Genomic DNA, 24,371 nt, shown 5'->3' on the forward strand with positions numbered 1-24,371 from the left:
AGTATGAAAAAATAATAAAAATGAAATTGTCATTCATTGTACAACACTGCCCTCGAGTGTTTCTTTTATGTCACTGAACAGTACTGTTGCACAATTTATGCCAAACAATAATAATAATAATAATAATATTAATAATAATAATAATGTGTGCCACCTGCTTGCCTGCCTGCCATTCCCCCTTCCCTTGCCTTTTAACTTTAGACCCTGTTCAGAGCAACTTCTCTAATACCATAACGTTCCAGTATAATGGGAACTAAAGCGTCCTCCTTCAACACTGGAGTATAAGAATAGAAACTAAAGCTTCCTCCGTCAACACTGGACATGCTGAAGTAACTTTTCTACTACATAATTGTGTCATTAAACATACCGTATTTTTTGGACTATAAGGCGCACCTAAAACCTAACATTATCTCAAAAGCCGACAGTGCGCCTTATAGTCCGGTGCGCCTTATATATGGACCAAATTCATAAATTTAAACTGGCCCGAAGCATTGTGTCATGAAATCAATCATAAGTGGCCCACTGAAGACTATGAATCATGGATCAGAAAGACCATGGATCATTATTTTTTGATTATAAAGTAACTTGCTGCGCCTGAAGTTGAAATAAAAAAGATAAAATGGAGAATGATTTGATTTGGATTAAAAATCTGACATGATGCATTAATGGTGCGCCTAATATAAGGACAAAGTTTTAAAATGGGCCATTCAATGAAGGTGCGCCTTATAGTCCGGTGCGCCTTATAGTCCGGAAAATACGATAGTGACCGTACACTTCACTGCTCTGCCATCTCGGCAGGCTTTTAAAGTTTCTGTTAATAGCAAAGGTGATATTTTTCCACAAGCACGACTTGAGAAGTCAAGTGCTACTCAAGAAGCGCAAGCATGTTAAGTAACCTGAAGATTCGTATAATCTGCTTGCAATTGTCTAAAGGGAAAAGAAGTTTGGGAGTAGCAAAAGAAAGTTTCAGAGATGACTCTTTTTGTTTTCTATGGTCACTGCAACTGCTATGGACGTCATCAGGGTACATCTCCGAGGACAAAAGCTCGTGTCGTTGATGAAATGCCCGCTTTGCTCTTTATCTGCCTTTCCACAATCAATCCACTTGAGACTCGGTCTTTTCTCCGGGGTTATCTCCAAAGAAAGATGCCCCCTCGAATTCCCCACTGGAATACAACACAAGTTAGGCTTCATTTACTTTCAGAAAAATGTCTCTTCAATTCAGTGTGTGTGTGTGTGTAAATGTAAATGATGGCTAGCAGCATGAGTGTAAATCTCTTGGAGGTCAGGGGACTCCACCCATATCATTTATAAGGCAACAACAGTCACCCCACCCAACCACTTGATCTTTGCATGCAAGGCAGTATGGAGAGAGGACAGACCCGTTCTGCAGTGCCCTCCTATTTTGCGTGGTCCATCTGCAACACTTTATGTTGCTGTCTGCCAATTGGCATTGCAGCAATTTACTTCTCCTCCAAGGTAGGCCTTATTTTGCGCTCAGCTCTTCCTGCATACCCAAAATAATATATTGCCCAAGTTGTTTCAAATGCGAATCCAAATAACCCTGAATGGAGGTCTTGTTTTATTTAAGGTAAACGACGCCAATGCTACGGGGAACTCTGTAGCAGCTGCTGATGCGTCAAGGACCGCCAAGATCCTCAATATAGCGGCGCTGGTGTGCGGATTAATTTTGAGCGCCATATTGATCACTGCGTATGTGCTTGGACTAGACGTATTAGGTGTGTAGTTCATGTACTTGCCAAAATAAACAAATCAAATCAAAATGTATGTATGAGTTCAAGTTTGTCCATACTTGAATAACAAATAAAATCAGTCCAAACTATGAAATGTGATTCTCAGGTTTTATAAACAATCTTATTACCAAACAAAGATTATAACTGAATATTTACTGAATGTTTTCATACAAACAGGTCACATAAAAAATATGATGTCACAATATTTCAACTGAGCAGGAATAAAAGTGATTTTTAGTTATGCTTTAGTTGTCTTTTGTTTCATGAGAAATCGCAGAAAAATAAAATACTTTTGCAGAAAAAAAAACTTTTGTGATAAATAACCTAAAGACACTTTATCAATAAATAAATTAAGAGAAAACACCAATATCACCTTACACACAAATGTCCAACTAGCCGTTTCTACCCAGTGTCATGAGAAATTGTGTTTGTACTACTTTGCAAAAGTATTAGCCCCCTTGCACTTCTTGACTTTTTCGTCACAGTTAGGCTTCAAACACCGCACAATCTTCCTGAGCAACTTGTGCGCTTATTTAAATCTCCAAGCGAGGTGGTGACCTCACAACTTCCATCATATTTTTCCTTCTCATCACTTTTCTTTGATGATCGATTGAGAGAATTCACATGACAGCGTGCTTCCCCGTCTCAAAGGACACTTTGGGCCTTCCTCTTTCGCCGAGGTTCTTTGTCTTAAAACCCCTTCGAGTTTTGACACCAAAAACGTTTCTCCGTGTTTCCTTCCAAATTCCTCGACGGCCTATTCCCCAAAGACAAGTTGGTTACTCTTCGCTTGGATCACATGACGCAAACACCGTGCAACTTCATTGTCTCTGTACTCACACTGCTTGGCTGTTCTAGAGAAGCAGACTGTTCCCCACAGCTGTGAAGAATGACAGACTTTGAACGTCCCTGGGGAGATTCACTATCACAAAATGACCAATGGGCTTCGTGTGCGGAGACATCTAAGCCCACTTTGGCCTGAAATAGTTGCCCGAGAGATTCCTGGAGTACCTACAGTGGCACGACAACAACTTGGCTCAGTAAAAGAGCAGCATGACCATATCTGTAAATGGTGATATAACTTGATCATTTATTAGGTGTTGTCTTGGTTTCATGATGTCAAAATGTGAACAGCATAAGGGAGAGGCCAGGTTGAATATCAATTCAAACATCTGCAGTGAATTACGCAGTTCAGTGTTTTACACAGAAAAGAACCATAGTCTGGTTTTGACTGGTTTTATTTTATTTAGCTTTGATTTATGTTAGTTGGTATCTAGAAAGACTCTTTTTCATTTTATTTGACTTGAAAAGGAGTAGACAATTTATGTGAAGTGAATCCATCAAAAGATTCCTCTTTTTTTAAATTAAAATAATTACAGAAAGTCAAAAAAGTTGTCCATTTTACTCTATATATTTATTTCATTATTTGCTGTTAAAAATAATTATAATTAGAATAAATACGGAAAGTCAAAAACGTTGTCTATTTTATTTTTTATATATTTATTGTATTATTTTTATATTTTGCTGTTAAAAATACACTTCAAATGAAGTGGCAAAACCGGATGACTGCTGAATGTAACTATTAAACTAACTTGACTTAGTTACTTTTAAAATAAAGTAGTCAGTAAAGGAACTATTTTCATTTTTAAATTAAGTCATCCATACAGGAACTAAATAACTGTGGCAGCTGCAACAAAAGTCTAAAGACACACTCAAAAGTGACCAGGAATGGAAAAGCTGAATTCATTTTCAGGATGTTTGCTTGTTTGTACCTTCCGGAAAAGTCTCTTGAAGGCAGGGGCGGAATCGTTACTCATGTCTTTAATTGCCACATGGGACAAACAGTGCAGCAACAGCAAGGAAAAGCCCCCAACTGAATGAAGTCTCTGGCGGCGGACAAAGAGTGTCTCATCTGCTTCCTGTCAACATGGGGACATGAAGTGTACAGTGAGAACCTTCATCTTATCAATGAATGGCCACTTTAGTTTCAGCCCTCAAATGGCAACACTAAGAGGGGGGAAAAATTATTTAAAGGTCAGAGATTTTTCACAAAAGTTGCCATTGTGAAAAAGCTTTTTTGAGTTGATAGATTTTCACAATAATAAACCATAACAACTTTGAAATAGTGAAAGATTATTTCTTTTTAAATTTTTTGTTTTTTGCTCAGCAAACCAATTTTTCCGATTGACAAACAACTAACATTTTCTGTGGCTTATTGATGTGACGAGTTTCTGTCGTGCTGTCGGCTTTCTTTTCTACCCTCAATTGGAGCAATAGAGAAGACTTTAAGCATATCGAAACATTGACAACAGGATGATCGGTCGAGTTTGTGGTAAAACTCGACACCAGTAAAAGTGTGGTTTGTGAACCAAGTCGACAACAGGAAGATTTGTGGTGAACGATTCATGTAAAAAGATTTTTCCTTTCACCTATGCAGCAAGACTTTGAGTTGATGTACAAAAAAATCATATGCAATTAAATTTAAAAAAATCACGTATTTTAGATTCAACATACCGTATTTTCCGCACTATAAGGAGCACCGGATTATAAGGCGCACCTTCAATGAATGGCCCATTTTAAACCTTTGTCCATATATAAGATAAATACATTTGGCCGGCGGGCCGGACTTTGGACACACCTGCTGTAGTGGCTCAATATTGATCCCTATATAAGGTGCACCTGATTTTAAGGCGCACTGTCGGCTTTTGAGAAAATTGGAGGTTTTTAGGTGCGCCTTATAGTGCGGAAAATACGGTAAACACATTACCCGATAAAAGAAGGAATTCCTGAAGGTGTTATTACGGTAGTTGTTACTAGGAAGCCTTGCAGCTATTTGGAGAGAAACAGTTGGAGTCTGTAGAGAGAAATGAAAAAACATTATACGGACTCCTCATAAATAAATACAGGCACAATGTATTGTGAAATAATAATCATGAGAAAGAGTGAAATGTTACAAACAAGTTTTCGTGCATGCAAGGTGTGCATGAGAAACAGTCCATGTTGGTACACGAGGAATTCTTTGGGGTTGAGGCTGGATGGCTCCAACGGGATTAAGTCTCCCTCACATTCCCACTGACATTCCAGTTCATCCAAAAATCCCTCGCCGCTTTTGTCTGAGCAAAACAGAGACCGATTATACACAGAGAAATGTGTAGTCATTAGGGGAGAATGATATGACAAGGCCTCGATGGAGTCTCAAGTGGGCTTATGAAATAAGGAAACACTATATTCGTAAAATAAAAAAAAAAGAAATGCTTATGGTACATTTTGACCACCATTGACTGAGTTTTAGAAAACAATCTATGACAAAACACATAAAACTGCAAATATGATTGTTTAGAGCACCCCCATGGTTCTCAAGCCATGGGCTATTCCATCTTCTTACGGCACATGTGGAGACTTGATTCAGGATGAGGGTAGGAAAAGAAATGTTGGTGTGTTGTGAGTATAAAGCGATGTTATCCTAGTGGAGTCAAGAGGAGATGGGAAGAGTAAAGCAATTTTCTTTTTATCAAATTTATGGTGACGCAAAATGTGAGTAACACTGCTGTAAGTGTCAGTACAGACAATAAAGAGAGAGATCAGTAAGAGGAAGATTCTCAAGGATTTCATCACAATTGATTTTTTTTTTCCTCAAATTAACACATAATATAATAAAAACAAAAAAACAACAACAATGAAATATGATGTAACTTCTCCTCCCACCTTTTAACCCTTGCTCCACTCCTTTCAAAAGCTGAAATAGAGGTGAAAGTTGCAGCAACTTTGTCCACTCCTCCTCTGAGAATGAAAGCAAAAGCCTAATAATGTGGCACAAATCCAGAATTTTAAGTATTACAACTGGATTACCTGGAATTGTTGGGACAGTGATGTCACTTGGTGGAACACATGCTGTCAAGAAATGTCATTTTTTTTATTTCTTTTTTAGCATTGGTGGAAAAGCAAAATGAATTGCTGGCCAACGTGTCAGTTGCTCTTTGATTAAACTAGGAAGCAGCTGGGATATTGTATTCTATCTTTAGTATGCCATTTAACCTCTGCCACAACCCCCCACTCCACCCGTTTTAACCAACCAGTGTTTACATCTGCGATACTTAGCAACAAATACATTAGGATTGATTACGGAATGTGGTAATCAAAATCACCGTTAAAAATTAGTCTACTCCCAATGACTCACAAAGTCATTATGCATCAGGTTATATTTTTTCCAAATTGTTTATTACCTCCATCTGGCTGCTGGTTAGTGCCAAAAGCGTTTTGGCGACTGAGGTTAGGGTTAGAGTTGACTTGCTGTTTATCAACCGCAAATTGCTGGTTCATTCTGTCCAGCAGAGGTAAAATCTTCCTTTGGAGCAAACTCATGACGTTCCCGGTCGGTCTGGGTCGACACAAGCGAATCAGACCGTATTCTTTGTACCAGAATTTTCCACGCAGGACTTCCTGAACAAAGGAATTTTTATAAAATGGAAGCTTTACTTGAAGTATTTTCATGTGTGCCAACCTGAGCCGTGTCAGCACGCAGCTTGGAAAGGTGGCGAACAAATTGCAGCTTAATGAGAGCAACATCTAAATCGTATAATCTGGAAGAACATTGCTCCCACATTTCTCCCAGCGTCGGCTCTCTGTCCTGCGGTTACAAATTGAACACACTGGAAATTAGAAATTATTTTCCCGCTCCAAAAATAAATGTTCCGACCGTGAGGCGGGCACTCGCGGTCTGTTCTTCTCCTCTTTGTGTGTTCCATTTGTCTTGATCTTGTTGCAGCTGCTCCATGCGTAAGTCCATCATGTCAAGGCCTGACATCAACTCAGTGTACCAAACACAATGCTGATCCCACTCCTCTTCATCCACTAAGCGCACAGAAACAAAAATGGAGGTAAATATTCATGTCAATTAAACGTTTCTTTTTATTTGTTTTTTTTCCTCATAGCATCTTACCCAGGCTGAGGACATTCAAAACATGTGGAGGAAGGATCAGAGACAAGGTGCCACGTTGGGCTACTCTTCTTTGGGCTTCAGCCTGGGCTAAGTCGTGCATTTCCACAGCTGCTTCCCTTAGCGGCCTGCCTGACCACAGGACCTGCAAGGTAGGGCAAGGTGAAATAAATAAATATTTAATTAACTGAAATGAATTTAAATAAATAAAAAAAAAATCTTAATTGTTTTAATAATAAATAAATACATGTTTTTTAATAAAATTATAAAAATAAAAATAAATAAATAAAAATTAAATTCATAAATAAATTGAAATAAGTCACACCTCATTAACCTCATGATGGCTGCCAACGTCCATCAGTCTCAGAAAACACCGGAACACGGCTGAGTCCACATCAGCAAGGATGTCCTCCTCCCGTCGCCTCTGCTGCTGCCAATAAGTGTTCCGCGCACACACTTCTCTCTCCAGAGCCTCCACCTGGCCTCAAAATCAACAACGATTACCAGAAAGGCCCGATTTCATGCAAGTCAAGAAATCACTTCCCTGATCAGACCCCCCCCCCACCCCACCACAAAAAAAAACCAACCTGCAAGCTGTCGTTTTGATCCGCCACAGTCAACCAATAGGAGGCTGTGATGGGTACGACGGTGTCTGTGAGCACATCCCGCCTGGCTCCAACCACAGGAGCCAACACAGCAGTTACAGGATCAACTGCTTGAGAGCCATAACGGATTGCCACCAGACCTGCAGAATAGATGCAAGCCTATTTGCTCTAGAAATATATCAAATCCAGCACTTTTTTTCATACCATTGCCATCAGGGTCCTCCATGGTCCCTGCCAGCCCTGTCGTGCATCCCGTGATGAGATCGGACTGGCACCCCAACACGGGTACGCTGAGACCTGTTCCCATTGGATCAGGGTAGTCCATACCCAGCAAGGCAGGGACTGATGTGTTTGAACCTGGCAGAGTCATGTCTCCTGAAGGGCATAAATGTTGTGTAAGACTTGCACCAGTGACTATCATGTCTAGTCATGTTCTCACCCAGAGCGCCTCCATCCTGCTGCAGGCCCTCAGTAGTGTCCAGCAGGATCTCCAACCTGGTCTGAAGCTGCAGCTGACAATGCTGACTCCTCCTCCAGTTCAGATGGAGCTCCTCTGCCATACGATCAATACGATCTTGCCAGTGACACCCTCGCTCGGCTCCATGATGAAGCTGCAAAGCTGGTTCTGACTCCCACTCTTCACACAGGAGCCTCAGGAGCTCTACTGTTTTGAACATAACCGCCAGAACCTATAATCAAAGTTTTTGCTTTACATATGTTTTTTTTATTTATTTCTTTAGTCTTGTTTGCTAATGAAAATCACCTTGCTGTCTAAAAGAGTCTGGTATCCTCCTGCATGAGCTACCAGCTGCCCGGCTCGGATGCTTGCACCTCCCACTCGTGTCATTCTCCCACTCAGAGGCTCCATAAAGGGTTCACCCAGGAGGACTCTACCTACTGGCAGCACAACACCTTACAAGTACACAAAGTTTTAATGAACTTATGTGGTACTTTGACATCGGTGTTTTATTTGTTTCACGGCTTTCCCCATTGAAATTAATTTAAATCTAAAAACTAATCCAAATAAATAGTAAAATACAAAATAAATTACATAAATTAATTAAATTAATGAATAGCATTGTGTAAACACATAATGAAAGACAATACCCGTCACCGGATCGAGACTGATGCCAACAGTCAGCACAACGTTTCCCGTCCGAGGATCCATCATTGGAGAACCGATCTGGACAGGTTGCGGCAAACGTGTGATGGGGCATATATGTGTCTTCCCCAGTGGGTAGACCAGACTAGTTTGTGGCTGGATGGTAACGGCCAGAATAGGTACTGGGACTCCCGTGTCTGCGTCTGCCATGGGGGCACCCAGCTGCAGTTTTTGACCTGGTCGAAGGCCTCTGAGACAGATGTTGGGCAGAGGTTGGTTTGAGTGGCAGGAGGTCGGGTATGGAATGAAAGGTATAGGAGGACTTTCCCATTTCTTGTTGTCTCCTTGTAGGGATAAAAGGTGAGACGAGAGTTAGAGCAGTGATTGGTATTTACAATGTCTGTTATTTGTACAATGTCACTGCTTAATCTAGCTATACTTTATAATATTTTTTATATAATGTACCGTATTTTCCGCACTATAAGGCACACCTAAAAAACTCAAATTTTCTCAAAAGCCGACAGTGCGCCTTATAATCCGGTGTGCCTTATATATGGCCCAATATTGAGCCACTACAGCAGGCGTGTCCAAAAGTCCGGCCCGCGGGCCAAATGTATATATCGTATATATGGACAAAGTTTTACAATTAATTGAAGGTGCGCCTTATAATCCGGTGCGCCTTATATATGGACAAAGTTTTAAAATTGGCCATTCATTGAAGGTGCGCCTTATAGTCCGGTGCGCCTTATAGTGCGGAAATTACGGTAAGTAAAGAAATTATTCTAATTATAATTATTATACCAATAATTATCAACTTTAGACCGCTACTCTAGTTCAGTGTTCAATACCTGCACACAAATCAGTCGTGATGACCAAAGTGGCACTTTCGGGGTCATAGGCGACGTTTCCAACAATGGGTAGAACATGACCGGTTTGTGGATGCACGAAGAAATCTGGAGGAACCGCCATAGTGTGACCGTTGCTCAGCAACATGTGGCTGTGAGCGTTTGGTCTAACAAGGCCTGTGACTGTGTCGTAATGAGCAGGGCAACATTCTCGCAGAGATCCATCAGAACCTGGAAAGACTTTTGTTATTGCAGTAGATACATTGACCAACAGATGGCAGTGTGAGCGTTTACCAAAGATGCCGTCTTTGCTCAGCACAGTGCCTGTGTCAGGACAGAGCAGCTTGGCCCCCGTGCCTTCACCCAAGAGCCCCCAGGAGCCCTGGCGCCGACATTCTGCGGATACCAACCCTCCCATTTCTCCCACGAGCGACCTTAACCGCTGAATTAAACTGAGAACAGACGAGCAATGAGAGTTCAGGAGAAGACCTCAGTGCAAGCTGTAAAAAATGACAATACTTTTGTTGGCGCTGTCCAAAAGCTGTCTGGTGGATCTTGCCCAGTATTCTGCTACATTCTCGCACTTGAGCCGTGAACACACTGTGGACCTTCTGCTGTGCCTGCTGCTCTCGCCTCAAAACCTGGAGGATGCCAAGTGGAAAAGAAATACTTTTTCCATGTGATGCTTCCACTTTGAGATCTTTTTAATATTAAGTTGGTGTGAATGAAGAATTATGTCAATTAAACCTGAAGCTGACTGTTGAGCAGCATCCTCAGGTGCGAAGCCAAAGACCTCCTGCGGACCACCTCCTTCTCCACCTCTCTTCTGGTCTTCTCGTAAACGTCATCCGTGCTCTCCTCATCCACCAAGCGAGGATGGAGCATCCGGAGTTTCTCGAGGACACCCTGATAAAGCTCCTTGACCTACATTTACAAAAGCCATACTTGGTCTCATAGCAGGATCCCACATGGATAGATCTGAAGGTTGTCATGCGCACCTCAGTGGTGAGCTGTCCGAGCCGTGAAGTGACTGACACGCTGTGTTTGAGAAGCAGGTTGTAGAAAGTGTTGCTGCTGAAGGCCTCCAGATCCACCTGGTGTTCGTAATCCCAGAATTCCTCTGAAGGCTCTGTACCGAGACGATCATAAAGAGGTCACTTTGACCAAAGACAAGTCTAAACTCAAACCTGCAATATGGAAGTTCAATGTTCAGACCTGAAATGTTCCCTAAACATAAAACCAGGCCATGCAGAAAGCAATAGTTTAAAAACAATCACATGTTTCTATCTCATGAATTTTAAATTGTTGCCCCAAAAAATTATTTCAGTATCTTTGAAAAATAATTTGTCTTTTACAAACAGACATTGAGGAGGAGTTTTTAAATTTTTGCAAATTAATTTATTTGACTTAAAATAGAATATACCGCTCTAGGAAACCCACATTTGTAGTGGGAATGTGTAAAAATGTAGATTTAAATGTAAAATAGCATTTTCAATGTAGTTTTAAAATAGAATGTATTTCTGATCATTGTCTGACCTGCATGTAGAAACAAGCCAACTCAGTAGTAGTAGGACAAAAAGACATGTTTTGACATCATGTTGCAATTAATGCTTCCATCTCGAGAGCTGGGCAATCAACTCTCAGTACATGTGTGTATTATGGTCATACATGAACATTCTGTGTATTGCAGGTGCACGTGGAGCAGAGGTTGCGTAACACACAGTGTACACGTGTGATGTGTACCTGGTTGAATGGAAGTCAGCCTGATGACAGCTTGTTGTTTTCTGTGTATTTTCATTTGTGACATCACCCTTGAACCTTTTGATGCGTAGTCTTCCATGTGATAGGTCATCTGCCGTGTGTGATACCGCGCCGTGATTGGCTTCTTCTCAGGCCAACCATACTCGTGGAAAAGGATCTAGAAACGTGAGTTGGATTATGGTTGTGTGGTACACACACAAAAAAAAGTGAGGGATGTTCTTTTGATTCTCATTGGTAAATATTTTTGTGGGTGGTGCACCAACCAAGACAATGACACATAAACACAAGATGAGGGCGGCTCCAAACAAAAGACCTCCCGTCACCAGCCAGTCAGGACGCAGTAAAAGATTTCTTCTCTTCCTGATGCCCACTCTTGTGACGTGACGCGGATTAGTTGCAAAAAAGGGCCCCGGCTCGTAACATTGGCCTCCTGCACCCATTACCCGCACGTACTGGTGAGGGACAAAAGGTGGAGGTCAAATAAACACAGCAAGCAGAACATGGAATCTTAGAATGTGAGATTTGAAGACCAAACCTCATAACTGTCTCTTTAAGATTACGTAATCTTACCATATGTTTGTGATGATGGCTGCTAAGCCTAAAAACATAAACTCCGGGTTGGTTGAAGACAATTGAAAAAAAGCTGGGAGGTGTCCAGGAGAGAGTCAGCTCCTCTTTCAGTTTTCTCAGTGACCCCCAGTCAAAATCACTGTTTGTGTTGTACAAGTTGTCACTGACAAAAAGATGAAGAATCATTGATGATTGTCTTAACAAAGGGAAACTTTAACTGGGTACTTACACATCGTACTGAGGATAATCACGAGGGGTGACGGTGAACAATAGAACATCGCCCAAATGGAGACATGTTGTGGGGTTGAGAATTCCACTGAGACTTTCCCTCGATTCTCCCTTATTACTATTATCCATGCTCCCGCTCATATTTTCCATTTTGCCCATATCCCACGGAAGGACAGACTCATCTAAAAAGAGTATAAAATAAAAAATATTGATTGCCTTGCATATGACTGGCGGAATTAGGAATCCATATTATTTTCAAACCATGAGGCCTGGGAGTTTCCCGCAGCTCTGTGAGTGACAAAAACAGTTGTTGAATTTCGATGCCGTCGCTAAAGAGGCCGATAAATCCCGCTTCTGTATTCGCACGGCACATGAAGACAAAGGAAAACTTGAGAGATATGTACAGAGAGGAACAACAATGAGAAAAGGTGTTTACGTGTGAGCCCAACCGCTTGTCTGAACAATGTAGACCGGGCGTGGAGGGGTGAGATGGCTGCCACATTCCAAGCTCCCCTGGGGGTCCCAAACTTTAAAGAGAGTCTCCAGCATGGTGCCGGAGAAGCCCGACACCTGCATACAAATGATATCTGTTATCAAAGTAGGTCAACAAGACACTGAAGAAGCTTGTCTGAACCTTTCGCAGGAAAGATAAAACTCTTGTGGGGCTTTGAGTACATTGTCTGCCTAGCTCAAACTATTTATTGTGTTTAGTATTGTCTCATGGAAAACTGCAGTCGATGGAAAAGGAAAAAAAATGTCCAGCAAGAACTTTTCCATTGCTGCTGAGTTTTGATTAGAAGTGCGGTTACACACTGGATTGGTCGGCAGCCAATCACAAGGCACATATGCACAAATGATTCACGCTAACTTTCAAGGGTAATGAGCAATCGCTGGCGGAGCTAGAGGGGGAGCACTGGGGGCATTGTTCCCCCCAGACACCCAGGTGCCAGGCCAGATAAATATTTTTTTCCAGGATTATTTCTACCTTATTTCACCCTGTTATTTTTTGTAATCTCAGAATGAATATTTACCCTTTTTTCTGAAAATTTTCGGAATTTGTAAAAAAAAGTATTTACCGTAATTTTCGGACTATAAATCGCTTTTTTTTTCATAGTTTGGGTGGGGGGGCGACTTATACTCAGGAGCGACTTATATACATATATATGGGGGGGGGGGTTTCACTTTTTTGGGCATTTTATGGCTGGTGCTACTTATACTCCGGTGCGACTTATAGTCCGAAAATTACGGTATATATTTTCGGACCACCTAATTTTCTGACATCCAGCGCTCCCTCAAGGATAACAGTCTATCCCCGCCACTGTCAAATGATGGATGTATTTTGCTCACCCGACTATTGGAACCTAAAACCAGCTCCAGTTCTCCACCAGACTTGCACTGTAGTCTCAGTTGACTTTCCGGCCTTTTCCTACATAGGCCTCCACACGCAGCTCTCCCAGGAGGCTCTACGCACACACACAGACCGAGTTCTCCGTCATACCCCTCATAATCTTCTGCAGATGGACACACCTGCAGAAAAGATAGGATGTCATTTAGATTATCGCTCCGCTCACATTCATAAAGGATCATTGGGTGCTGTCAGCTGAGTGGGTGAAAGGTTATTTACACTGTCATGTCAAAAGACATACAGCATATCCGGATAGTGTTTGCATTTCACATTTGGCTCTTTGGTCCTTCACTCTCAGTTTAGGTGAAAGGTTATTTACACTGTTATGTCAAAAGACATTCCACATTTGCCTCTTTGGGCTACTTTCAGTTTTTGCATCCATGTGTGCAATCACATGACCTGCGTCTTGCAGTGACTTGACCACTCATGTCGGTCCAAACACTCTCCATGCTGAGTGCGTGTTTTTCCATCCCTGCAGATGCTGTACACTTTGTGCACACACACATCTTCACCGTCGATGGGCTGATAATTGAGGGTACATTGGCACTGCCCGTCACTCCTCTGTGGAAAAGTCAATAAGGTTCTGTTATATAATGACAAATACAATTCTAAAAGATTATACAACATTGTACCACTGTTAACTTATTCAATTCAATGAGATAAATGAGATGGGAAATAGAATCAAATGTATTCTCCATGAGTGTAACGGTGAGACAGAAACTAAACCCCGCTGTGCACGTGGGAACCTGATCTGCTCATCTTTCAGCTTGATGCAACAGATTGTTCAGGTTTCTTAGCTTAGTGCTGAATGATGAGAGTTGATTGGGTAGAGAATAAACAGAGGAGCATCTCACCTGAAAATTCTGTCCTTCTCCCGGGCAGATGCAGGTATCCTGGCCAGAGTGAGGCTGCTGAGCCACCGAGCCACACGGGAGGGATGCGGACAGACCCGGTCTGGGACAATAATGTTGAGGAGGACACTCGAGACACTTTTCCATTGCCATACTATTTGCGGCAGGCCCGTACGTTCCCCTTGGACAAGGAATTGGAGTCATGCTATCCGGTAGGCAGTAAAAACCTCACAAAAGCAAGACCATCACAAAAAGAAGTTGAGTTTCAGGTATCAAGCAGATTTGTATTTTATTAACACATATTAATTGATGAATGGGCAAAAATAATTACCATATTTTCCAGACTATAAGGCGCACTGGACTATAAGGCACACCTTCAATGAATGGCCCATTTGAAAACTTTGTCCTTATATAAGGCGCACCGCACCGGACTATAAGGTGCACCATTAATGCATCATGTCAGATTTTTAATCCAACCCAAATCATTCCCCATTTTATCTTTTTTATTTCAACTTCAGACGCCACAAATTACTTTATAATCACAAAATAAAGATCCACAGTCTTTTTGATTCATGATTCATAGTCTTCAGTGGGCCACTTATGATTGATTTCATGACACAATGCTCCCGGCCATTTTAAATTTAGGAATTCGGTCCATACATAAGGCGCACCGGACTAAAAGGCGCACTGTCGGCTTTGGAGAAAATTTTAGGTTTTTAGGTGCGCCTTATAGTCCCGAAAATACGGTAATAAATTGATTGAGCAATTACTGGAGTCTTGCTAATGTGTGTAGACTAGCACAATATAAAACACATTTGTACATACCAGGTTGACAGAATGGTCTTTCTTGGACATATCGGCTGATATTATCTCCATAAACAGAATGCAGACCACAGTAAAGCAACAAAAAACAAAGATACCTCATTAGATCATCACAGCATTCTTCTGGCATCGCGACAACCCAAAAATAAAGAGATACTCTATTAGATGGTGCTCTCCACATTTATTTGACTGTTAATAAGACGCAAAGGGAACACACGAGCTCGTGCTTGGTCTGCACGACTTTCATTAGCATGCTGAATGATTTATAGAGCGGCAGAGGGAGAGTAGAAAGTATCACATTGCTCTATTTGTTCTTCTTGATGCAAGAATGAGCATGAAAGTGATTCATGATCTGGCCTGTGGCTTTGCTTGAGCGCTTTCCAATATTCTGTACCTCAAACACAACTCGCTAATACTGGCGGAGCTAGAGGGGGGCTGCAGAGGCACTGACCCCCTCATGTAAAAGTGGAGTTTATAAAAAAAAAAAAGGGTTTTTTTTTGTGTGGACCTCTTGAAATATCTTTAGGGGACCCAAGGGGGGAAAAAATCCTAGCTCCCCCAGTATTTGCAAAAACTCTATTATGACCAACCATTATACGAATAGTACATTCATTCTTGAGCTGTGTTTACTCAGTAAAGGTGACATCGGTGTTATTCACATTTCGTGACTGTTCCATGCGTCATCGGGCATTCATATCTGGGAAGCAAATGTAAATTCGAAGAAACACCTCCATGCTTTCAGTTGTTGTTGTTTTAAATTATTGTCTTTTCCCCTGAGAACGCTTTCACAGAAAAGTTTAACCTGCAAATAGCTGTGGGTGCATGCCTGAGTGAAATAAATACAAATCAGGTTGTTAACCTTTGCTCCATTTTCTTGGTTCTACATTGCAGAAACTTATAGGATAAAAGGATCATTTTTTCCCAGATATCTCAGTATGTGTCGTGTACATTCGACATGCAGGAAGGTGATGTTTTCATGGACAGGAATGCACACATCGCTTATTATTGTGTTGACCAGACTTTGGACGACAGCTATAACCTAGTTAGCTCATCATGGCAACCGTGGACTATGACCTTGGGGTGACGAGTCGTGGCTTACCTAAGACCCACTTTAAGCAGCAGAACATGCAGCAATGGCATTGCATTTGTGCAAAAGTGCTAAAGTCCTTTTTACATCATCAGCATTGGTGATTGACTTATTTTTGGGTCTGTGTTGTGTTAACAAAAATGATTTGGACAAAAATAAAAAATAAAGGACCATTGCAGACGCTGCCTCATTTGTACATCATGAAATTAATAATACCTCGTAGACTTTCCCCATTATCATAATTGAAGATTGCTTGTTTATCTTCATGGTTATATTTGAGGATATTATCTGAAAGTGGTTTGACATCATTATCTCTAATCATGCTATGTCCATAAAATGAAAGTTTTAGAGCAGTTCATCTGTGTGCGTAGTGTGTTTGTGAGTGCAAGTGTGCTATGTTGTGTTCCGTCACCCGTGTGACCCTCCACGTGTTGACTATTGACACAGGCAAGATCTGATAACAAGGCGCTTTATAAGGCCGACAGTGCCGAGAGGTTGCTCTATAGACACCTTGAAGCTCAGGTAAGGGCCAACAATGGTTTCTCTGTCTTTCCTTGACTAAAAATACAGAATGTATGAAGATAATACAATTTTCATGGCAGAGTCAAGGATTAATGTATTCTATCCTCCACAGAAAAGAAAATATGCATTCAGAAAAAGTGATCGTCATCATTTGCACCTTTGCCATCTTGGCAATTTCAGGTATTTTATTTTCAATATTATTGTCAATAGAGTATCACTGTATTCTTGTATGAATTTCACCATTTTACCACTTTTACAAAAACATTTTTATTGTATTATATTTTTATTATTATTTATTATTTATTTTTATATAGTTTATATATTTATTTATTTTATTTTTATTATATTTATTATATTTTTTTTCTTGCAGCTTACCCACATCGTGGCACCAGGGATGTGACCTGGACTGATTCCAAGGCCAATCAGGCTCAACCCAAATCAGAAATCACAAAAGAAGCAGAGTAAGTTGATATTTTAGGACAGCATACTGTATATTTATTAGTATGTTTTGAATCTTTATTTATTTGTAATTGGGAGCCGCAACTAATTCATAGCCAAAATATTCAAACAGAGTGGTTATGTCCCGTAGTAAAATCTACAAGAGCCAAATTGACGACAGCAGCCTCTACCACAACGAGGACGAGTACAACAAAAACCCGTTTACGGATGAAATGCAGCGTAAGATCATCGGGGAGTCAGACCGCCTTCGAGCCCGTTTGCATCAGGAACTGGCACAGCTGAGGGAGAGGCTGGCTCCGTCCCCAGCCCACCTCGCCTCCATGCTGGCCAGCGTGAGGGAACGCTTGGCCCCGCTCGCCCAGCAACTCGACAACAACACACACGGCCTGTGCAACCAGCTCAAGATGTACGTCAGTCCGGAGGTCAACCCGTATCCGGAGGTCCACGGCTGGATGACGCAAGAGCTGGAGCAGAGTGCCTCCAAGATGGCTGACATCCTAGCTGAATTTATGTCTCAAACCAGAGAGGTGACGGAACGCCTGAGAGAGATGAGTGAGGTGGAGGTGACTCATGAGGATTTCTGGCGTGGATTTAGTTCTAGGCTAGAATCAGAAGTGAAGTCACTCAAGGCAGAGGTGCAGAATAGTTTGGAGACTCTTAAAGCAGAACTCGCCGATCAGTCTGAAAGCGTGCGGCCCCTCAAGGCTGCGGTGGAATGCTTCTGCCAACTCCAAACTTCTCAAGCCAGGATTGAGAGATTGCTCACGTCAATGGAGGAGGAGCTGGAAGTCCAGTTGAGTTCTTCCCACCCTGTATATTCTGGTGGCTTATTGCAGGAAGACTTCTCTGTCAAACTGTCCGCTCTCATCCAGGACATTTTGCATTCAGTGCAGTGACATGTCAATACAGAGACGATAAACTGAGACACCCTCACCCGCTTGTTTGTTTAGCACATTGTTGGCTTACGAGGTAGTGACCAGCCTTTACATAACCTACTGGGTCAAAGGTAACCCAAATTGGGTGAAATCGCTCATCCACCACTGCATAGGTGTCAAACCCAACGCCCGGGGGCCAGATACGGCCCACCACATCATTTTATGCGGCCCGCGAAGACAAAGTTTGCATCGAATTTGTGTCATTACTGAAATTGTCCTCACTTTAAAAAAAAAACAAATAGGGACATTGCTTGCAATTTTTATTACAATTCGTCTTTTTTAAAATATTTGATTCCAAAACGAGTTATTCATCGGTTTGTTGTGGAGCTGATAGTGTATGACATGTCAACCCAGCGAATCGGGGTGAAGATTTGAACCAGCACGTCGGGTCAAGATTTTGTTCCATCAATAGGTAGAAACGATAACAAGAAATGTGTTTCCGGAATATCAATATAGCTGCCATTGAAAATTCTTGTGTTTAAAGTCAGCAGTTACCATTAACAGTTTCTAATAATGTTACCAGTCCTGCAATTCTAATGGATGTTCTTCAAATGTAAATCGAGTTTTTCTCTTCAATGTCACGAAAACCATCACATGCACTCCAGGAAGGATTTTTGCAGGATTCGTCCTTATTTTCAAAATGGCTTCCTCTAATGAACATTTGAAGGGAAATCTTGTTGTGACAAGTTACAATCCTGAAACTTTTAGTTAGTAGTTGCTTGTCAAATGTTTTTATTGTTTTGTGTGTTAACACAGACATTTTGTTGTATTTTTTTTGTATATACAAAAAAAACTGTTAAAAAATATATTTTGTTGTTGGTGTTTGTTTCATGTTTGTAGTGAAGTATTTTACAGTACATATGTAAACGTTAGGGCACTACATGATGTGTATATATAGATTTTTTTTTGTCAATAATTATGTAAATATTTTCTATATTGCTATAAACAAACTCATGGGAAATGTAACTGGAAATGATTCTGTGTTTTATTTGAATCTCACAAGAACGGAAACACTACAGTACAAATGAATGACAGGAAGTAGATAAAGGCATTTGCTTTAACACAAAAATAATTTGAACTGCCTTTCATCCATTCAACAATTTTCTACTGGAAGATGGCTGGAAATATAACATGAATGCAAATATTTGCTACTTTGATTTCTGATATTTAATGAGATGTTGTTGTTTTTTAATAGATGGAGTACATCTTGGGTTGTAAACATAATATTGGGATCAGTTGAAGTCATGAGGTAAATGGCGCGTCCTCCAAAACCTCTTGAGTACAAACCAGCCGCCAAGAACCAACAGAGCGCAGGCGGCCGATCCAAAAACCACCCCAACAACCAGGCCCGTCACATTCAGGTCATTATTCCGAGATTCCAAATTATTGTCACCTGATGGTATACAGAAGATAAAAAAATGTGAATGCTTCCTAGCTAAAGCTATGCATGTGAGCAACATATACTCACTGTAGGTTTCTGCAGCAGGCCTGTCTGTGGGTTGCAAAGAAAAAAAGAAGTGGGGGAAAAGTCAAATATTTGTCAAAATACATAAACAAGTCAATAGTGGCTCCTCCTACCTTCTCCGGAGGTGTAAAGTGGTCCAACGGAAAGAGTGGCTGAGTCTCTTCCCTCCTGTCCGAAAGGAGTCAAGGACCTTTTTTTTCTCTTGTTACAAGCCTGAGGAATAACCAAAAGATGTTAAATTTAAGGAATGTCTTTAACCAAGGGAAATTTTAAAAAATGGACGATTTGTTTTTGCTCACGTTCAAGAGTTCTTCACATTTAGTGGGCTCACAGAGTCTGACAATGCAATGTAGGTAGATGCTAGACTTGGTCTGATCATGGTGTTGAACAAAGCGGAAGGCCTCAAAATCAAAGCGGGCAAAATCCGAGTTCCCGTTGGTATTTATTGCCGCCATTGTGTCCACTGAACACCTGATGGGGAGTAAATATTGACATTTCTATCAAACGACAAATTGCAGCGTAAAAGGTCTTCTGACTAACATTGCTGTTACACTGAAATCGAGTTTTAATCGTAAACAAACACAAATGTTGGAACATTGGGCAGTGAGCTGTTGTCCAAACATAAAATCTGTTTTCGATTACATGTGATGGTCAATATCTGTCTTCCATCCAAGAAGTGTGTTTTTTGCAATCGTACCCAGTGAAGAAATTGTGTTGCTCGGTTTGCGACACATTATAAGCACTGGGAGTTCCGAAGCAGTGATCCAACAGCACGTGGAAGCTGGAGCAAACAGGCCAACCACTTAGTGTTTTGCCAAGGAACATAGCGTGTTTGGCTAAAGTTTATTCTAAGAGTTTTATGACCTACTTTGCAGTCAGGTTCACAGCCTTTACTTCCACGTAGATCCTCGTTCGTAGCTGTAGTCCTGACGAGGGGACGATTAACGGGTAGCCATAGTCGGAGTCCTACAGATGTATGGAAAAAAAACCAGAAAGAAACTGAATAGAGATTAATTTTTGCATTTACACGTCTGAACACGTCCAAGCTTACTTACATTATAGACGTTCATTTTTAGCGTGTCAACGAAGCTTCCATTGTTGTCATTCGTTGCCACCGAAACCGAAGAGCTAAAAATACACGCCAGGAAAAAAAATGAAATCAATCAAGAAACAAAAGAACCGATATTTGTTCAAAATAAATAAATGAATAAATGAATAAATGAATAAATGAATAAATGAATAAATGAATAAATGAATAAATGAATAAATGAATAAATGAATAAATGAATAAATGAATAAATGATTAAAATTAAAATTAAAATTAAAATTAAAATTAAAATTAAAATTAAAATTAAAATTAAAATTAAAATTAAAATTAAAATTAAAATTAAAATTAACTAGCCAGTAGTTTCCATGGTTACTCACGCCACTATCTGTGTGTTGTTGACAAGGTACTCTAAGGGATAGCGGCAGGAGAAATGATAGTAGAGGTCCGTGTTGTAACTGATCACGCCCTGCTCAGTTCTGGGGGTGTCGACGAAGCCTGTGATGATGACCGACTGGATGCTGAGGAAGTTGCTGAAGGGTCCCGTGGGGTCCGGAGTCTCATCCACAATCTTAATCGGAACAGAGCCAAAGCAAAGTCATCATGTAAGTGAATTTGAAAAGTCATTTGTCATATATTGTTGATGTGAATATTGGACTTTTTTTCTGCCCCAACACATCCAGGAAATCTTTTGTCTGTGACTACCGCACTATCCAATCATCTTCCACCAGACATGGTTCTGACCTGCAGGGATTGTCGGCAGGGGTTTTGGTCACTGTGGTTGACCGGAAGCAGGTAACGAATGATGGGGGGATCCACACTGGAGTCAATGGAACCCTGGCACTCTGTCACGTTGTGCTCCCCGTTTAGCGCCATGCTAGACGAATTGAATCCCGCCCACTGGGCCGTGCACAGGTTGAGCTCCAGCGTGATCGTGGTGATGCCGCAGTCGGCTGTCAGGTCTGAGCTATCTTCAAAAACATGACGGAACAAACTCCAAAACCCAAACTCCAAAAATTAACAATAAATAGTTGTTTTGGGGAATAGCTACCTGGGAGCCTGTCATACTCAGAGGAGCAATTGTAGAGGCAGAGGGTGGGATGCAGCAGTATGGCCAGCAGAGGAAGACAAAGGGGGATGAGACTCATCTTGTTAGAATGCGGCATGTCACGTCAGTCGTGTGCACTAAGAGGGAGCAACATTGCAACAGCCCAAAGTAATGTTATTGATTTATTTCAAAAAATGTATATAAATATTATTTGGAAAACCAGTCACAGATATGCAATATAATCAAATGAAGTGTAATGCATGTATTCATATTATAATCTTTTAAAAGCTAAAATAATATGTCTAATATGTATTGCTAAGTATTTATTATATATATTTATCATGTTTATTGATATATAAATAGTAATTATTTAATAAAATTGTCATTGAAGACAGTTCATGAAATGGAAAAAAGTTCAACAGTAAATGCATGGAGATAACAAAATAAAAAGAAAGATATTCATTCATTATTAATATTTTGAAAAATCCAAATAATAATGTGTTTAAATCAAATAAATAAAAATAGATAGCCTTACCTGTCCGGTACCTGAGCAGCTGTTTGTCTGAGCCTGTCATCCAAGGTTACTTTTATAGGATGAGACCTCCTTGAGACACCTAAAACCTCCAAGGTGTGTCTCACAAGCCGTCTCCTCAGATAATTTTAAACCCTTACACCAAAAAACAAATGAACACTTCCTAGCAAACACCTCAAGTTCACTTTTGTTGCAGTTTTGTAACACTGGCAAAAGATTACATTTAACAACAATGCAATTTACAGAGAAGAGTCAGATTTTGTCTAGTTTATTTTTAGTTATGCAAAAAATAACAATTCACTGCTTGGGGGTAAACATCACATCCGTAGCTAAAATATCATTTTTGGAGATTAACAGGCATGAATGGCACTTTGATGAGAAATACTGTGCAAAGCTGTAAACCGATCACGTTTGCCAAAAGCTATAAAGTGTCCAAGCAAACAGGACTAAACTTTTTGTAATTTCCCTTGCATGTCAAAGCTGACTTTTGTCTCATTTGTATGCTGTATGATATAGTGCACATAGCTACAGGCAACATCAACTGCTCAAGTGAGAGAGTGTCATTGTTCACAAGAGGAGACAAGAAAAGAAGCATTAATCTGCCCCATGATGAGACGGGACATTTGTTATACTATCCACAAATCACGTCACTCCATACTATCTCCATCACTCATGGCTTACGTCCTAAGATTCATCGACACAAAACCTTTGAAAATATCATATCTCTCCAAGCTAATCACACTATTCTTCCTCCTGATAATCCATTTTGGGTAAATGGGTTATTTAAAGGTAGTGAATGTGCTGGAACAAGATGTCCCAAAGTCGCATTATTATCCTGAGAGGAACAAATAGAAATGAATCACAAAGCCAAAATGGAAATGGACAATATTGGTATTATTTTACGGATTAGACGGTTTAATTCCTCAAGGCTGAAGGGAGGATGTTGAGTTGATTTGGGTAGGAAAAGATACACTGGGAATTGCACACGTGATCACCTATGTGCACCCACTTCATCGAATGTAACATTTTGCAATTACAAAAGTATTACAGGAAAAACTAAAATAAAATTACTGTGCAAATGTATTCATACTCATCAACAGGCACGTTAGCCTTAAGTGCGTATTTCTGCTGCCGTCTAGTGGCCATAAAAGGACAAACAAATGTGTCAGAAAAGTCCCAGGATTTCGTTCTTTTTTCACCTTCTGTCTTAGACTTCTAGGCCAGATGGTGTTAACGAAACAAAACATAAGAAAATAATAGAATAGTAGAAGGGAGTCAATTGAGGATCTCCAGACAAGTATTTAAATTCTTTAGTAAATCTTGCATTGAAAGAGAAGCATTGCTCTTCACTTTTCAACTTTGGCGGCCTTCTGTGAAATTAAAGATACATTCCTGCAAAGAGTCAACAATCACTTGTGTGTCTGCCACCAGTGAGTTTCAGTGGAAATGAGAAACACGCAAACCCGAGTCTTCATCACATGACAAAAAATCATGCGCTTGCATCCTAATCAAATCATGCCCAGAGCACCACCCAAAAAAAGGACTGAAAAAGTAAACGATATAGGATAAAACCAGTTTATTTCCACAATTGTGATCAAGTCTGATTTATTTGGAGGAGTGTAATTTAAATCTCTGTTTCATAATGCTCAACTCAATGCTAGGGCACGATCTGGAAATTCTGGAAATTAAGATGAAAGAAAAGCAAGGAACAGGAAGTATGGAGTTAAAAAAAATGATTTCCTCTCTTTCCTCTGGACTGCTTCCTGTCCAATGGTCAATATATGCAGCACACTTCTCCACCAATTCTCTCATCACAATGTTTTTTTTTTTTTTTCCCAGCAACATGCTATTGGGCCAAGAGTTCGCCAGACGTGAAGTGAATAATGCGTTTGACAGCAGATCCGCTCTCACTCACACTCTTAGCACACTTCATTGCTGCTTTTCAAGTCAAGATTGACTCTGTGCTCTCCTTATGTGTTATTTCTCCCCAGACGGCATTCACTCTTTGTGATCTGTGTAGGGGGGGGGGTCAGATGTCCATGCACCCAGAAACTAACTGCATCAAGCTCGTGACACGGCCACATCCCAAACTACAAGGGGTGTGCACATTTATGCAATCCGATTGTTTCAGTTGTTTATCTCCCATCTCGAAAAATATTTCACTTTTCATTTGTTTGCAAATGCTGAAAGTCACATTAATGTTGTGAACTATATACAGTTTTGAATTAAGTACATTATTTTTAAAATACTTTATTATGAAATGTTCAACAATGTAAGACAAAAACAGAGATGCCTCTTGTGCTGATCAGATTCCTTCAAATTATAAAGTGACATTACTTTTTTGTGCTTTGTCTTTTTAACTGAGGAGGGGGGACCCTGGTGGTCTCATCCCCCCTTCT

At 40.6% G+C, this 24,371-nt stretch overlaps 4 protein-coding genes and 1 long non-coding RNA gene across 5 annotated transcripts; 2 read left to right on the top strand and 3 right to left on the bottom strand.

Moving 5' to 3' along the window:
• The first annotated feature begins 763 nt into the window (after positions 1–763).
• On the top strand, positions 764–1,784 carry LOC133156176 (uncharacterized). The gene is made up of 2 exons (XR_009714801.1): positions 764–1,479; positions 1,592–1,784. It is a non-coding gene; the product is annotated as an uncharacterized LOC133156176 (long non-coding RNA).
• A 73-nt stretch (positions 1,785–1,857) lies between these two features.
• LOC133156175 (uncharacterized) lies at positions 1,858–8,227 on the bottom strand. The gene is made up of 16 exons (XM_061281986.1): positions 8,059–8,227; positions 7,735–7,984; positions 7,500–7,670; positions 7,278–7,435; positions 7,016–7,168; positions 6,694–6,835; positions 6,451–6,605; positions 6,256–6,381; positions 5,978–6,194; positions 5,604–5,645; positions 5,460–5,534; positions 4,713–4,867; positions 4,522–4,608; positions 3,527–3,673; positions 2,595–2,765; positions 1,858–2,511 (listed from the first exon to the last, which is right to left on the bottom strand). The coding sequence occupies exons 1-16, from the start codon at positions 8,161–8,163 to the stop codon at positions 2,344–2,346; spliced, it is 2,322 nt and encodes a 773-aa protein (XP_061137970.1). The 5' UTR covers positions 8,164–8,227; the 3' UTR covers positions 1,858–2,343.
• Positions 8,190–12,235, bottom strand: LOC133155305 (uncharacterized). The gene is made up of 12 exons (XM_061280517.1): positions 12,063–12,235; positions 11,803–11,983; positions 11,574–11,736; positions 11,267–11,455; positions 10,986–11,160; positions 10,241–10,371; positions 9,990–10,166; positions 9,762–9,883; positions 9,537–9,694; positions 9,246–9,473; positions 8,410–8,741; positions 8,190–8,207 (listed from the first exon to the last, which is right to left on the bottom strand). The coding sequence occupies exons 1-12, from the start codon at positions 12,172–12,174 to the stop codon at positions 8,190–8,192; spliced, it is 1,986 nt and encodes a 661-aa protein (XP_061136501.1). The 5' UTR covers positions 12,175–12,235.
• A 4,215-nt stretch (positions 12,236–16,450) lies between these two features.
• Positions 16,451–18,855, top strand: LOC133156169 (uncharacterized). Its single transcript, XM_061281980.1, has 4 exons — positions 16,451–16,488; positions 16,601–16,668; positions 16,859–16,949; positions 17,078–18,855. Exons 2-4 carry the CDS (start codon positions 16,611–16,613, stop codon positions 17,841–17,843), a joined length of 915 nt encoding a protein of 304 aa, XP_061137964.1. The 5' UTR covers positions 16,451–16,488; positions 16,601–16,610; the 3' UTR covers positions 17,844–18,855.
• A 259-nt stretch (positions 18,856–19,114) lies between these two features.
• On the bottom strand, positions 19,115–21,601 carry LOC133155306 (zona pellucida-like domain-containing protein 1). Its single transcript, XM_061280518.1, has 9 exons — positions 21,444–21,601; positions 21,137–21,363; positions 20,773–20,963; positions 20,403–20,475; positions 20,216–20,313; positions 20,045–20,128; positions 19,647–19,818; positions 19,461–19,560; positions 19,115–19,275 (listed from the first exon to the last, which is right to left on the bottom strand). Exons 1-9 carry the CDS (start codon positions 21,556–21,558, stop codon positions 19,115–19,117), a joined length of 1,221 nt encoding a protein of 406 aa, XP_061136502.1. The 5' UTR covers positions 21,559–21,601.
• Positions 21,602–24,371: the final 2,770 nt, after the last annotated feature.

The sequence above is a fragment of the Syngnathus typhle genome, linkage group LG6 (genome assembly GCF_033458585.1).
Source record: "Syngnathus typhle isolate RoL2023-S1 ecotype Sweden linkage group LG6, RoL_Styp_1.0, whole genome shotgun sequence".
NCBI lineage: Eukaryota > Metazoa > Chordata > Actinopteri > Syngnathiformes > Syngnathidae > Syngnathus > Syngnathus typhle.